Source organism: Mobula birostris, chromosome 1 (genome assembly GCF_030028105.1).
Source record: "Mobula birostris isolate sMobBir1 chromosome 1, sMobBir1.hap1, whole genome shotgun sequence".
Lineage (NCBI taxonomy): Eukaryota > Metazoa > Chordata > Chondrichthyes > Myliobatiformes > Myliobatidae > Mobula > Mobula birostris.
The window spans coordinates 188,798,838-188,814,014 of NC_092370.1; the positions used below are offsets into that span (position 1 = coordinate 188,798,838).

General features: G+C 41.0%; 1 protein-coding gene across 1 annotated transcript; it reads left to right on the top strand.

Moving 5' to 3' along the window:
* Positions 1-2,667: 2,667 nt before the first annotated feature.
* On the top strand, positions 2,668-5,520 carry foxa1 (forkhead box A1). The gene is made up of 2 exons (XM_072279625.1): positions 2,668-2,818; positions 3,461-5,520. The coding sequence occupies exons 1-2, from the start codon at positions 2,744-2,746 to the stop codon at positions 4,661-4,663; spliced, it is 1,278 nt and encodes a 425-aa protein (XP_072135726.1). The 5' UTR covers positions 2,668-2,743; the 3' UTR covers positions 4,664-5,520.
* Positions 5,521-15,177: the final 9,657 nt, after the last annotated feature.

The following is a 15,177-nucleotide window of genomic DNA, read 5'->3' on the forward strand; positions in this document are numbered from 1 at the left end:
GCTACCAAACAGGGTTTGAGGACATAATTCTTTATCCAAACAGTAATACTGGGGAAAATGCCCAATGAAACGACTACGAATGGATTTGGGGAAGCCTTGACTTAGAAAGGAAGATGAAATTATTTAGACACTACTACATGACGGAGGATGGAAAGGGTAGGGGTGGAACCCGAACGCCGGCATGGACCGGTTGGGCAGAATGGCCTCAGTTTATGCTGACTACTCCGTGTAAATCAGTGAACAAATTACACTTAAGAGTTGAAAATGTTTGCATACTGCACCTAAAATAATGAATATTACATGAGCATTTCATTCGATATTCTTTAGTAGTTCTCAAAAGCTCTAAAATTGAAATTCTTTAAATATTACTTTAGGAGCCTGTGTTATGTGCCGTCACAAATACGAACTGTCCCCTAAATGATTTTCAAGTAGAGCTGACCACCCATTTCTACACTCAGCCAGACCCTCCAGGGAAATGAAATGAAAAGGAAAGGTCACTAATTCCTCTGGCGCGTATTGGTTGAGCGGTTCAAGTACGCCAAGCTGTAATTTCGTCTATCGCTAATTTACTTAAAATTATGATTTTACTTTGCCATTGTTTTCTCTACACAATATTGCAACAAAATCAAAATTATCAAAACCAATGGACATCTCCATTGATGATGTCACCTAGACATTACATACGGATTAGTTAAATTGACAAGATTTTGGATATTTTTATTTCACAAAATATATAAGCCTTTAGATTGCTGAGAATGTGTTACGTAGACTTTTCGTTCAGGGATATGCTGGAAATTATATTCCTCCCGACAGTTTAGTACACATTCATTCTTGAATTCGTTGACCAATACCTCACTGGAAGACATGTTGCGTGGCCTCTCAGCACATCTGAAGTGCAGTTATAATGCTATCTGAGCCAGAGGTCGTTTCCCTTCATGGTATCGCATCGTGTTGTTTTACCAGTCTCTCTTCTCATAAAGAAGATTTAATCAACTCAACTACCTCACATTCGCAAAGCTTTCAGTTTCTAACAACATTTAAAACCACGTTGCTTTCACAAAGACGTAAAATTGAAGACCTAGTCACCGACCAAACCTTCTTGATCTGTGAGATGTTAGGGCTTGTGTTTTCAGCAGTAATGCACAATGTTCTCTCTAATGTACTCGGGGCCGTTCATGGGTGGACAGCAAACTTCTTAAGGCATACCGAGAAAGGAGTCCAGAACTATTCATTTCGTTGCGGTTAACATTTCTGATCCAAAAGCAGTCCCGTTGCTAGGCGCTACATAGAGCCAAGGGGTAAGCTGCAGTCTCACTTATTGGTGATCTGAAGCGAGGGCTGTCGCTGGCTGCAAACTTCGGAGAGGGTAACCGAGGTACGTGATCTTGAATGCAAACTATTCTTCCAATCTGCATTTTTACGACCTATCCCGACGAAAGAAGGGCGAAGAATGCGTTTATTTAACACCATTCCTCAAAGACGTCACGCTGCAGAGTAAATTCTTCCTCGGGCTAATTACATCTGCCACTTTCAGGCCGACTCCTCTCTTTCACGGTAGGAATGTCGCTGGCCCTAAAGCCTTATTAAACAGACATTTGTTTAGATTTCTAAATGAACAGCAGACAGAAAGGTCCTTCGCCCTTTCCAGCCCGTCCAACCAACATGTGCTGCTCAGATCGTAGCTCACATAACCGTGGAATTTAACGAATCACTTGGGATCCGGAAAATTTCCCAGAAATGTCTTGCTTTCGGACGGCTGCCGATACTAATCGAGATAAAATCTTTGCCGGCCAAAGGTTTGCTAACGGTGCTATCGCTAGACAAGCTGCCAGACCAACTATCAGTTTTACAGATTACTGATTGGCCGGAGCAATGCAGTTGACACAATCGCTTCAACCTTCACCAGTTTATTTTAGGCTGATGGGATGTTCCTCTACGAAACCTGTATTGATATATTTGTGGCGGTGCGTTACATCTGTGGGACTCGGGAGTTGTAGTAGTTAGATTTAGACTGCCGGAAGGCCAAATAAACCAGGAAAGTGTGCAGTTTCAGAGTATTTTTGCATTTATCCCCTTACTGATGTCCCATATCTTCAATTTGCCACAGGAGATATTTAAGGTAAAGGACGTCGTTGTTTGGAAATGTTTGATTAAAATGACTGAGAAAAACATTAATTAACTAGTTTGAAAAAGAATGTCGCTGTACCAGAGATAAGGTGCACAAAACGTCCTCCGTTTCCCTCACCCATTTAATCTCCAGGCGAAAATGCACCCTCGGTTAGCTTTTTGCTGCCCGATTAATTGATCGCTTCTTGTCCCATTGTAGGAGTTTGTCTTTTCTATTGTTTCCGAGTTAAACCAATTAGTCTCGTTACAAAAACCAATAGGGACTATTTTCAATGGCTAAAGATCTCGGCCCCGCTGACTGGCAGCTTGTTGGGACGCAAGCGGCAGCTGTAGTTAAAGGCAAGTATGCAATCGGAGCAGAGTATCCTAACGCCTAGGTGAGAGCTAACTATTCAAATAAAGAAAAATCTGCGCAAATCGGAATAGGAGGCAGGATCTGTGAGTAGTTGGATCACTACGCATGTCCCCAGCGCCACTCAAAGTGTTCACCTCCCAACACTTCCCACTCCCGCATTCTCTATACTATCGGTCTCACTCGGCTTCAGCCAGAGTGCATCCGCGGTGGGATTTTATTTTGGGGGCAAGCCTTGATGTTTCTTTATTGTGCTTTGCCCCCATGATGTTAGGTACAGTGAAGATGGAAGGACACGAAGCTTCCGAGTGGAGCAATTTCTACGGAGAACCACAGGAGGTAAGTAAAAGTCTCGTTTGAACCTCCTTTTGAGGTGAGCACTTAAGATCGTTAACTAACACCAGGCATTGTATGTTTTCTAATGTCGTTTTCATGACAAGGTTATCGGCAATCCGCCGGGGAACTTTCTCTCTTCCCCCCCCGCCAAAGAAATAACATTTTTTTTTCAGTATGTGTGGCGATGTCATGTGGGCAGTTTAGAAGACCTCTGGACGAAAGGATGTCAGCTCGGTGGGCACCAATGGTTCACAGAACTGCTTCATGTTGCTCATTTGAGAACGGCGCGGGGGCTAAGCGGGTCTCTCCAAGTTTATTGACCACGGGGTGGCTTGGGGCGGGAGTGGGGTGGAGTTGGGACCCCTGGAGCGGCCGGCCCGCTCTGGTGTAGAGAGACAACTGGGGTCTTCACAAACATCCAGTTGTGGCGCGATTCTGTATGTTACAGTAATGCCAGGGAGAAAGGTGCTATACACGTTTGTACTTTATTTTAAGAGGCGTGGCTTACTCGCCTGTTTTTTTTACTCAAATGACCCACCAGTCTGGGCTAAAAAGTCAGTTTCCTGCCAAGGCAGCAGGGACAAATTGGGGTATGAGGAGAGGAGTTCTGGTCCATACAACTAACACCTTTATTTTGTTGTGAAGGCCTATTCGTCGGTGCCGGTGAGCAGCATGAACCCGGGACTAGCGAGTACCTACATGAGCATGAACACCATGGGCTCCGGCAGCAACATGACCTCCGGCTCCTTTAACATGACCTACGGGAACCCGGCCATCGGCACCGGCCTCAGCTCCGGCATGGGCGGCATGGCCGGCGGCGGGCCGGCAATGGGTGCCGGCATGACGGCGATGGGCGCGGCTATCAGTCCCGGCCTCAGCGGCCAGCAGGCCTCGCTGAACGGCCTGAGCCCGTACCCGGGCATGAGCCCCATGGCTTACCCGCAGGCCAACGTCAGCCGACCCCGCGACGCCAAGAGCCTGCGCCGTACCTACCCGCATGCCAAGCCGCCCTACTCCTACATCTCGCTCATCACCATGGCCATCCAGCAAGCGCCTAGCAAGATGTTGACCCTCAGCGAGATCTACCAGTGGATCATGGAGCTCTTCCCCTACTATCGGCAGAACCAGCAGCGCTGGCAAAACTCCATTCGCCATTCGCTCTCCTTCAACGACTGCTTCATCAAGGTGGCGCGCTCGCCCGACAAGCCCGGTAAGGGCTCGTACTGGAGCCTGCACCCGGACTCGGGCAACATGTTCGAGAACGGCTGCTACCTTCGGCGCCAGAAGCGATTCAAGTGCGACAAGAAGGCTTCGCTGAAGGCGGGCCCGGACGGGCCGAGGAAGGACGAAGAGACGGCGGTCGGCTCACCGCCCCCGGCTGGAAACAACAGCGCCGGCGGCCGGACCCGTAACCGAGTTGAGCCCAATCCAGACACGGCGCCCCGCCTCGACCTCAAGTGCCAGGCGCCGGCGGCGAGCTCGACCTCGGCAATCGGCGGCGCCCTGGGCCCGCAGTCCTCTCACGCACCCCCGCTGTTACAGCCCTTGAGCCACGTGTCGGTGGCGGCCGAGCCGCCGCAACTTCACCAGCTGAAGGCGGACCCGCACTACTCGTTCAACCACCCCTTCTCCATCAACAACCTCATGTCTTCCGAGCAGCAGCATCACCACAAGATGGACTTGAAGGCTTACGAGCAGGCTATGCACTACTCCGGCTACGGCAGCAGCATGACCAGCGGGCTGCCTCTCGGCTCCGTGGGCAAGAACGGCATGGAGCCCTCGATGCTGACCAGCGAAGCTTCCTACTACCAAGGTGTGTATTCCAGACCTGTTCTCAACACTTCTTAGTCACGAAGCTAAACCCGTCCCGCAATTGTAATGACAAACACTTTTCCCGCATTGGGATTGCTAATAAATGCACCCCGTGTGCAAGGACTGTTACTTTGTAACCTTAATATGTATAGAAACTGTGGAAGTGTAAAGTAGCTGCAATGTTTGCCGATGAATCACGGTTGTATATATCGCAGACACCTGCAGAATGTATTTAATATTTTTCAGACGTGCTGTAAGATTTTAGAACTTGTTGTGATATATTGTTCTCCGTGTCCACTCAACGTTCCCAGTAGCTGCACAGAAGTTGGTTCAAGACTTGAAAAGATGAGCGTGCGGGTGGTAGTAAATCAACTAAACGGGCTGCTTGGAGAAAATAATTATATCTTAATTTTATGAAACTGCTGTTTCACAGTTTTTTGGATGCTGTACAGTTTTAATGAGCCTGGAAGACTGTTTCTTGACTCAGTTTGCATGATCATTTCAACTTTTGCGAATAAATTTTTAAAAAGCGGGTTTATTGTAAAAAATGAACCAAATGTTACCTGCATCAGGAACCTCGAAAAGTTACCTTTTTATCGTTCGACAATGACTTTTAATTATAATTTCTACTCGGTGTGTATGCACTTTCCCCCCCCCCCCCCCTCGTGTTTAGCTGTCTAGAAATGTCGGTGTTAGTAAATAGCCGGGCGGGTTCTTACAGCTTTTCTCAATGTGCCTAATTTATTGCATGGTCAACTCTAGGTCCTTTATAGTCTTACGTTGTTTAAAAATAATAATACAAATTACAAATGGAATTTAAGGAGTTGTTAATTTTGTATTTGTAATTCTATGAAAATAAAATTATTTTGATTTGATGAGAAAATAAAAGGATAATTCGCACCCACTTTGTAAGTTGTTATTAGACGGTTCAGCGTTAAATGTGCTTATCTTTAAAACATTCAAATTATTTCTGATATATGCAATTCAGCACAAGCGGCGATTTATATTAACTAAAATCGATCTGATACTTCGCAAAGTAATTTTGCCGGTAAAATGATTATGACAAATAGAATGTTGATCTTCCGAAAATAACCGCTAAAAGCAAACGGAAGATTGATTTAAAATTGTTATATATCTTAAATAATGTTTCTTTAATCCTACAATAACTGTTGTGTCTCTTTACAATAATCAGATTTTCATCGAAAGATTCCCAAGCACAACAGATCTTGTGATTGGATTCCTTCGCCACTTTCCCCTAAACGAGAATTTAGTCGTTCAGGTTCAGACCTTATAATTTATATTAAAAAGAGTTACATAGATGATACCTGGTCAAGAAATCAAAGCTCACCAGAGTAATTAAAGGAAACGATGTTAGCAGAGAATATTTCAGCGCGTTCAACATATTTAAGGTAGATCTAGGGATTGAATGCCACAACAATAACAACGTTTTCAACTACAGTTAAGCACTTTAAAAGTAACATGATTGTTTATAAAGCAGCGGCAACACCGTTTCTGTATTGGCAAGTGGGAAATTGCTGCCAATGCCCTGTCCCCGTGCGCGAAAAGTGACCATTATATATGGTTATAAATTTATATTTCATATTGACAGTTAATTAAGTGATTTGGGGTTATTTTGTATCGTTTTCATGCATGCTGTGCCTTAAATATTCCGGCAAAATATCTCCGCCGAAAACAAAATCAACCACAACCAACAAAACCGGACAGAAATGAAATCAGACCGCCATCAAAACCGATAATTGATAAAGTATGCGCGGAACAATTAAGTACACTGTAGAGAGAAAGATTTACTAGTCTGTTTCCTTAGTCACGCTGAGAACAAGGACAAAGTATTGTCTAATACAATTGCTGCAATGTGTAACAGTATTGCATTTCTTTGTATCCGGGCACAAAACACTCTGTAACTTCGATCCACCAAGTGGATTTTGGACATCAATAGCTTTCGCTTTGATCGTTGATCACTGGTGGGACACACACATTGTCAGAGTAACCGTGAAATTCTTTTAATTATCATGTAATTGCCCCCTGATGAGTGGAAAAACGTAGTACGAAATTAAGAGGGTGTAGCGAATCCACTGAATATCCAAGATCCACGTTCGTGCGTCAGAGATGTGAGCCTTGCTAAACTCTGTTTATTTATCCACAAGTCTAAGTGAGTTACGATATTTGTAAAATAAATTTGAGAATATTTTATGAATACTTAGTCATAAACACAATCTGGAAAAGCTGCAGTGAAATGACCAGAGTATAATTTTGGCCACAAAATCAATTCAGCGATTGAATACCTTTCCAGAAAAGCCATTTTAAAACAAAGCGCATTTTTATAAAAGATACATAACCAAATTTATAAAAGATAAAATCAGATAGCTATCAATTTTCTTTATTGATGTATGAACCAATTATCAAGCTATGACTGGTTTCAGATTGGTTTGTTGGGAAAAGTTCCGATACATTAAAATCCTACTACTATATTGCTTGCCGAAATTCCATTGTACAATATTGAACCGCAGGGGTGTTAGGTGTTGGATTTATTTCGCCTACTAATGAAACCCCTTGTTTTAATCAAAACGCCGCTGTCAGGAAGTGCAAGTGAGGTTTTGCCTTTACGCTGTTTCATATATCCTTAAACAGATTTGTATTTATTTTAATTAAAATGGTGTTTAATTTTACATTTAATTTGATAGTAACTGAACACATTTTCAACTGTGCAACTTTTCCAAATGAGACCTTGTTAGTGTTGGCGATTTAGCGAAGTAGTAGAAGTCAGTAACCAGTGAAATCACTCCAGAAATTCCTTCTCCGTCTACTAGTGACGACGTTATTGTACCTGCATTTAAATTTCATTTTTGTTGGTATAATAATTTTAGAATGGCGCAAGAACATCATATGTAAATAAAAGTAAATCAGCCGGTGAACTCTTTTTGACATTTGCCTCTGCTCGGATCAGAATACCCTTTCGAAATAAATACAGAAGAAAATGCATCGACCGTTCTTGAATTCTTCTCAACGGTGAATATGTAAGAAGGATCAATCTCGTTTGACAGTCCGATGTAATATTGAATTGTACAAGAGCAGGTTGTTTTCTTTGGTGCTAAAGTCAATAGAACAAACCAGCGTTCAGGCAAAGTATGGAAACTCTTTAAAGAACTCAACCCTTCCCCTCCCCCACTTCCAGCAGCAAGAATATTGATAATTTTCATTACACCGCCAGATGACGTGCATTTGCCCTTTTACAATAAAGACGTCGCGCATGCCCAGAAAGGGAGAAAGAATTAAATTGCTCGATTCTCAAACATGGCAATGATATGACGAATAGTGGAGTGTTATTTGTTCTTTTCATCAAAACATTTATAAATCCTTTTTAATTTAATACCCTAATGGGGCGAGATATGTAGGTTTCGGTTTCAACCCCCAGCTTTCCAACACACACCCTGATCTACTACATATCCCCAAATGCACTCACAAACAATTTCCAGTTCTGAAAACACCAGCTTTTACGGGTGGACAAGAGCACGATACCAACTTCAAAACCAGTAGTCAAGGTTGGATGTGAGATCTTTTTATGTGAATTTTCTGAACAAAATGTATTTCCTTCGTTAATATTTTAAGGATGATGTTAGTAGATGTCAAGGCAAATACTGACTGAAGGCGTTTACTGCTTTGCTTTTAGGACTTTGCTCTGTTCACATGCGCTTCATTCCCTATTCCAAACTGATTTCCTTCTCTTTGTGATTTGTAATCCATCAGCGAGGGGCCGAGAGCTTTTCAGGTTAATAATTTTCCCTATGACAGCCAAGTCAGATTTTGAAGTTCTGCATTCTTCTTTTCTGAAGACACCGTCGGGTTACATTGGAGCTAATTTCTAAGCTGTGTTGTTAATATTGTTTGATAGTAACAGAAGGACCATCACTTTTCATTTACTGTCACACTCTTGCATAACTGCACATTCGCCGAAGATCAGTAGACTGCGAAACGAATTGTTGCTTGCCGGCTATCCACTGTTTGATACTACAGGTAGCTGTTTATTTCTCAATGTCTAAAGGTTGTTCATTGTAATTGCAGCCTTTGTTCGAGGTCCACATAGCTTCCTTAAAACAAATCGAGGAAATACTTTATTTCAAAGCTTTCTACTCTACAAAAAGAGAATGCTCGTGATGTATGATAAAATGAGACACACATGAAAATCTATTGGGTTGGCGTGCACGCTGGTGGCGCGGATTATGCGTCTGAACATTCGGCCGTCATGACTTTGAGCGAACCTCTTCCCCTTAATCGATAGATTTTCTGATTATTTTACAAGTTTAAAACTAAAATCGATGTATAAACACTCAATATGGCCAGTGCAAACATGGGGGTTGGATGAGCCACGATTCGTAAAATCAGCGAAATAACAGGCTAAAATGAGCTGGAGTAGGTGCTGCTTTTCAATACTGACGGAACACAAAGTCCAGTTTCGATTAATAGACACTATCGCCATTGTTACATTAACTGCCAAACGTACATGATTCATATCGTTGTGTAAGACCTAGAAGGGTTTTAAATAAAACTCAAAAGGATGCACTCATTAAAAATTACGCAGAACATTTGATCATTTGTCAATGATGTATCCTACCTGAATATTAAATTATGACTGAACATCTTCCTCAGAGATCTTACCTACACCGTAAGAACCACACATCGGATTTAATATACATATTGCATTTCTCATTCCTTTCCATGAAAACTTTAGCGGAGAGCATGGGTGCATCGTCGTTGGTTCTTCGGCGTCTTCGGTATTTCTTGGAAATGATAATGTCACAGGATAGAAACGGGGTGCGTTAAAAATTGCCGTGTAATTAAAAAAAACAAGCCGTTCCATCGAAAAGGATGGTAAAATATCGGATGTTTAAGGGAAAAGTACGAGACGAATGTGCATTTGCAACATGCAAATAAATCGATGGTAGTTAACTTTAGAGATTCAAGGTCGAACAATGTCGGTTAATGGACACCTGGCCCGGCCCAGTATTTTTTTTCTCTAAGATAAATCTTCCAGTTTTAAGGAAGGAACAAAAGTAATAAAGGCAGATCTGAGCGAGAGCACTTGGTCTTCTGACAGTTAGCATTTTGTTCCATCCCACCAGTTTCTTGGGTCCAGTCTTGCTTGTTTTCCCCCCTCTCTCTTTGTGACTTCTAATCCACCAGACAGGGTGCCAAAATCCATTCAATACGAACTTTGGACAGGACAAACAACGTCTCCTGACCTCTGACAGGAACTGGATTTAACAATCACTACCTGGGTAAAGAATCTGTCTCATCATAAAATGGAAATATATTGAACTGGAAGCTGAAACCTGTAATAATTTAAAATAAATCATCCCTTTCCATATGCAATTCATCTAATTTCAAGAGGATCCAGAAAAAACTCTAAACCTCTGTATTTTTCACATTTCCTTGTTAACTTACGTACATCTGAGAAACTGTTTCTGGAGAGGATGCACAGCCGTAAACATTTTTTCCCTGCCAGCCACGATGCCCTTCTTTGTATATATAACCTACCAGTGTTGTGTGTTTTTCGCTCTCAAATTGTCAACAGTCTGACTTTCAACCCTGGAAATAATTTACGATTATACGAAAACAGTGAAATCTGTACACAAGCGTTGAGTCTCAGAATAATCTGATATCCGCGCTGCTTGCTTATCTCTTGCATTACTTCTGTGTATTTTGAAACTGCATTGGTTCCGACTGGCAAGCGACAAATTCAACCCTCAACTTTGATTTCTTAATGCCCTATTTATAGTTGCAGATTATTTTAAATGCCAGCCTCACAGACGACCCGAAATTTTATGCATGTTATTATGATTCCAGCTCTCGTTTTGTTATTTGTATTTAAATTTGGTGGATGTTGAGTTGAAATCATTTTAAAATGTACTTCAATTGTATTTTTGAAAACTGGTAATGATGCAGGATTGATTTCAGAATGGCAAACATAAAAGGAGATAATTTTGTGAATATCGTTTGTTTTGTTTCCAAGATTAAAAATGTCGTGAAGCGTTAATTTAAAAATTGCGAAGACAATAATTCTAGAATCGAGCAATTCTCTTTTGAGTAATATTGCTTTTCAAGTTGTCTAAACATCCATTGAAATGTTACAGTTGAATATATGTGCCTATCGTCTTTCTGGGCGTAGAAGAGCACGAATTTTTGTCACACCATTAAAGACTGCCGTTAGTTATACCCAATACTGGTTGTTTTGTTCCACGTGTGTTTATATTTTGGTAATACTGGTTTAAATGTTTCTCGCGCCGCACTCAGATTAGAGCGAAACAAGATGTAATTGTATAAATTGCTTTGTAAATGATAATTAAGTAATATTAAACCAATTTACAATTCACGGCGTGTTTATCGAGAAACATCACTCAAAAACGTTTCTTTTGTCAATAACGTTTTAATATCGAATCTTGCCAAACTACATTTTCTAACATCCCGTCACAAAGTTATCTATTATAACGACCCTCGTTCTTGTCCACGTTTGCTTATTACGACCAATTTCTTTTTCGATCTAAAGAAAAAGTAATACATCAGCCTTCTTGACTCTAGAGACCTTCGTTAGTGTTTCATTAAGTGCAATAGCAGATATAAAAGGGCCTTATTGGACTCTTTTTAACAGTGCCCTAACTCCACTTTCCATTCCGAGTTGGGAATGCTCCCCGGACACGATTTTTTTTCTCTTGAGAATTAGCATTTAGCTCCACGCCAGTGTAGTCGGTGAGCAGAAGTAATTAGATTGGGGGTTCTGTATTAAGAGCTGACATATGTTATCAGCAGGCAAAGCACCGACTCAAAGGAGGATGACGACGAGGGAGCTACTTGTTGCTCCCGTTATGAGGTAGTCTTCATATGTCCATCAAAAGCTCCGACTTTTTTTTGTGCCGTATGGGCAAAAATTTCGACTACAGTCCTTCAACCCTTTCACTTCAAAGCAGTTATCAGTATGGCTGCTCGGCGAGTTTTGTGTTCCCTTTCTTCTCGTTTTAAACCCACTACAACCAAAGGCGTGTTAATGCCTTTTGATCGGGATTGAATTAATTATCTCCAATAACACAATTGTGCTTGGCCAACGAAAAGAGCAAAGCAAAACCCTTCAGAGCAGGAGGGGGAAAAAGCAGTGAGAGGAGTGGAGAGAAGATCTCTATCGAAATCTCCTTGTGGAACAGCTGCTCTTTTTATCAGAAGTTTACGGGCAGTTTTATTAAAGCTTCACAGAAATACAAGAACAACCGATTTAACTGTATTTAGCTTTCCAGAGCAACAGACCAAGACTACAAAGCACTACAAAGGATGAACCGATTGAGATATCATCTAATTAGTTGCGTGTGTCTCGGGAACCCGGTAGGCAAACCCACATTAAGTACCAAATTCAAGGTGTGATGATTTTACAAATAAAATCGCTAGAGCCAAGCAATATGATTGGATCAACACACTTAATGTTATGTTATAGTAATTAGTAGGAGAACGACACATAAAATCTCATTTTTTAGAATTTTCCTATTTTTAAATTTTAATATAAATGGAACTAAATGTCGCGCAAAAGAAACCTGTTCAAATGGCGGGATGACCACCTTCCCAACACTCACAGAGAAATTATTTTGGCAGAGATTGTCCCTTCAGTGGAATCTACAGATACAGCAAGGGCAGTATCGGAAAGGATAATTATTTTGCACTTCGGATAATGCAGGAAACTGGTCGACGCATTGCACGCGACTCCCAGATATTGACCCTACATGCAACAACAATAAATGGGTGTGATATTGCTAATGTGTTCCGGACTTTTTTTGGACTTTGGTTGGTGCAGTAGCAGGTGCTGATTACTGGTTGCAATGGGAGTGTATGAAACACTACAGGCGTAAAAGATTTACTGTCGTTATAGCAACCAGTTCAGCCACGCTTCCTCAGATCGCATTCATCCTTTCTGTTCTCGTAACACGTTTTTAATTAAACCGTATAAAAAGTTGTTTTGTAGCCTTGTCGACATCTTTTTGGTCTCAAAATGGTTAATCAGGCTTCATCGCCTTTTGTTGGATGAGCAAGCGTGCAACATAATCTATTGTATTTGCAACAACTGAAGCGTTATCACTTCATTAGATCTTCTCATATAGATAGTATCTATTCTGAAATAATTTGCCGCTGGTGTCATAATTGACAAAGGACGTTTGTCAGTCTTCAACGAAAAAAATTGAAGAGAAATATTCTCTTCCTCCTTTCAGATAGGCACTTTTCTTTTGATGTTGGTCTGAACAGTTGAGACAATGTATTTATTTGGCAGCATGGGATTACCGACAACAGAAAACGACTTAAACTCGAAAACATGCAGTGCCGACTCTTTTGGAATTAGAGAAAGGACACCCAGGTTGTGCCATCTCCAGGGTTACGGTTGGAGGTGAATTCTACAAGATCTAATAGTGTTCTTTATTGGAGGGGAGGTGCTCTCAGCAGCCAGCTCCTGTCAGAACAAAAACTTGCACCGTCACATGCGAAAGGGGAAATCCAATAAAACCAGTGACAGTATTCACACATCATCAATTGTCTCACTAACCATACGTTACAGTTGGCAGGACGCAGACCCTGAAACACTGCTCTTCGGGTTTAGATAAAGGCAAATGCACAATTTCAGATTACTGTAGCAGCAATGTAGAACACTGAAAGACAAACTTTGAATGAGAAAAACTTTTTCACGTTTCACGGATTGATTGTCAATATCTGTAATTTTGATTTCTTTATAAACAGTTTTGTAAAACCAGAATTTCTATGTAATTTTGCGTCGAGTAGAATTTAAATTATATTGGAGAAAAGGAATCAATCTTAGGATTCCATTCAACAGGAACCTCAAGGCGAACAATATGTATGTTGTCTACTAAACTGATATATGTGATAAAATACAGTCACAGATGCAGTCACGAGCTAATTATACCAAAAGAGTTCAATAATTAGGGCCTATCACAGTTCTAGGTGCCGAACTTTACAACAGAAATCAGAAAATGAGCCAATTGAATAAAACTACCTTTAAACGAACTCCAAGATCTTTAGGCAGGTTTGAATTTGGCTATTATTTATTTGGCCGACTGAATAATAGATTGCGTAGCCGTCTAGACACGTATCAAAAGGTGCATTCCAGCCCCTTAGGAGAGTCAGGGGTGCTAATAATCGAAGAAGAGATGATTTGGCACACGTGCACTTGGATGGGCAACTACTTTTCCGCAATTTGCAACTAAAGGCACTGAAATTACTAGAATATCCTTAAAACCGCAGATGGAGAATGTCAGATACGATCTATCAATTTGTGATATTTCTGATCCTCTGTTAAGAAATTTCTTCTAACATTCTTGTTAAAAACGACGACGTGCCATCGTATTAATAACATTTCGAGCTGAGTTTTTAAGTTCTATTTAATGCAAGTTAGAATCCCTCTATGTAATGAACAACGTGACTGAAGTCTGTTTATGAACTTTCACTCGCGGATGGTACGATTCACGTTTAATACCTCCTTATTCCATATTATGTAATTACATGTTATCCCCACAGTGTCAATATCCATGTTTTTCCCTTATGGTGTACAAAGATTTGGTGTTGACATTGTTCCCGCATCCATTTCTCCGCTACTTAATTTTACCTTGCTCATCTCGGCAACATATGTAATGGCGTATTTCTACTTAAAAGAATTGCTTCTCTGCATTCCTTCACAGAATCGTTTACTTTGCAACCGTTCTACTAGGACCGTTTTACTTCTCCGCCTTATTTCCAGCGCTCATCCTTTCTTGAAAGACGTTGAGAAGATTTAGATCATGAATAGATATATCGTCACTCTGTTTGTATTACTGTTTACCAAAAGATAAAACAAAACAACGTGTGCACATAAAGTGCAGGGAAAACATAGCGGAGTAATTGAGATTCTAAATATCTTAGATGGTGGACATTTTAAACGCAAACATTTGAAATAGCTTTTGTCCAAATTGATAGTTCTACTGAAAACACATCATTTTGCCTTAATATTAACATACATTAGAATGTAATGTAACTCCCAACTTAACTTAACTCTTGGATGTGGCAAGAGGCTGGGCTTTCCAGTTTCTCCCTTCCCGTTAACGTGATTTCTAATGATGCATTGGAAAAGAAAAAAAACAGAAATAGTAAAACATACGTTAATGGTGAATGGTATATTCAAGAGGGGTTATGGAGTTATTTAGGGAAATAATGATCTGTGCTATTTGAAAACAGATTCCTTTAAGAACAGTTGCATCTAATTGAATACCGCGAATGCATCATAAACTGCACAGATGCAAGATCTTTCCTGTATATTACCTCACGATAATGACCAACTCCTTGGAAAAATGGTTCGCTCCCTTCCCAGCTCTGTTTGAATTAATAACCTCCAATATATAAGATCGTTTCACATTTTTTTTTCACTGAACCGCTCTTTTTTCCATGTAGAATCATAGCAACGAACCTGCACGGAATATATTAAATAAACTGCAGATCCGCACTTAAACAGTCCACGT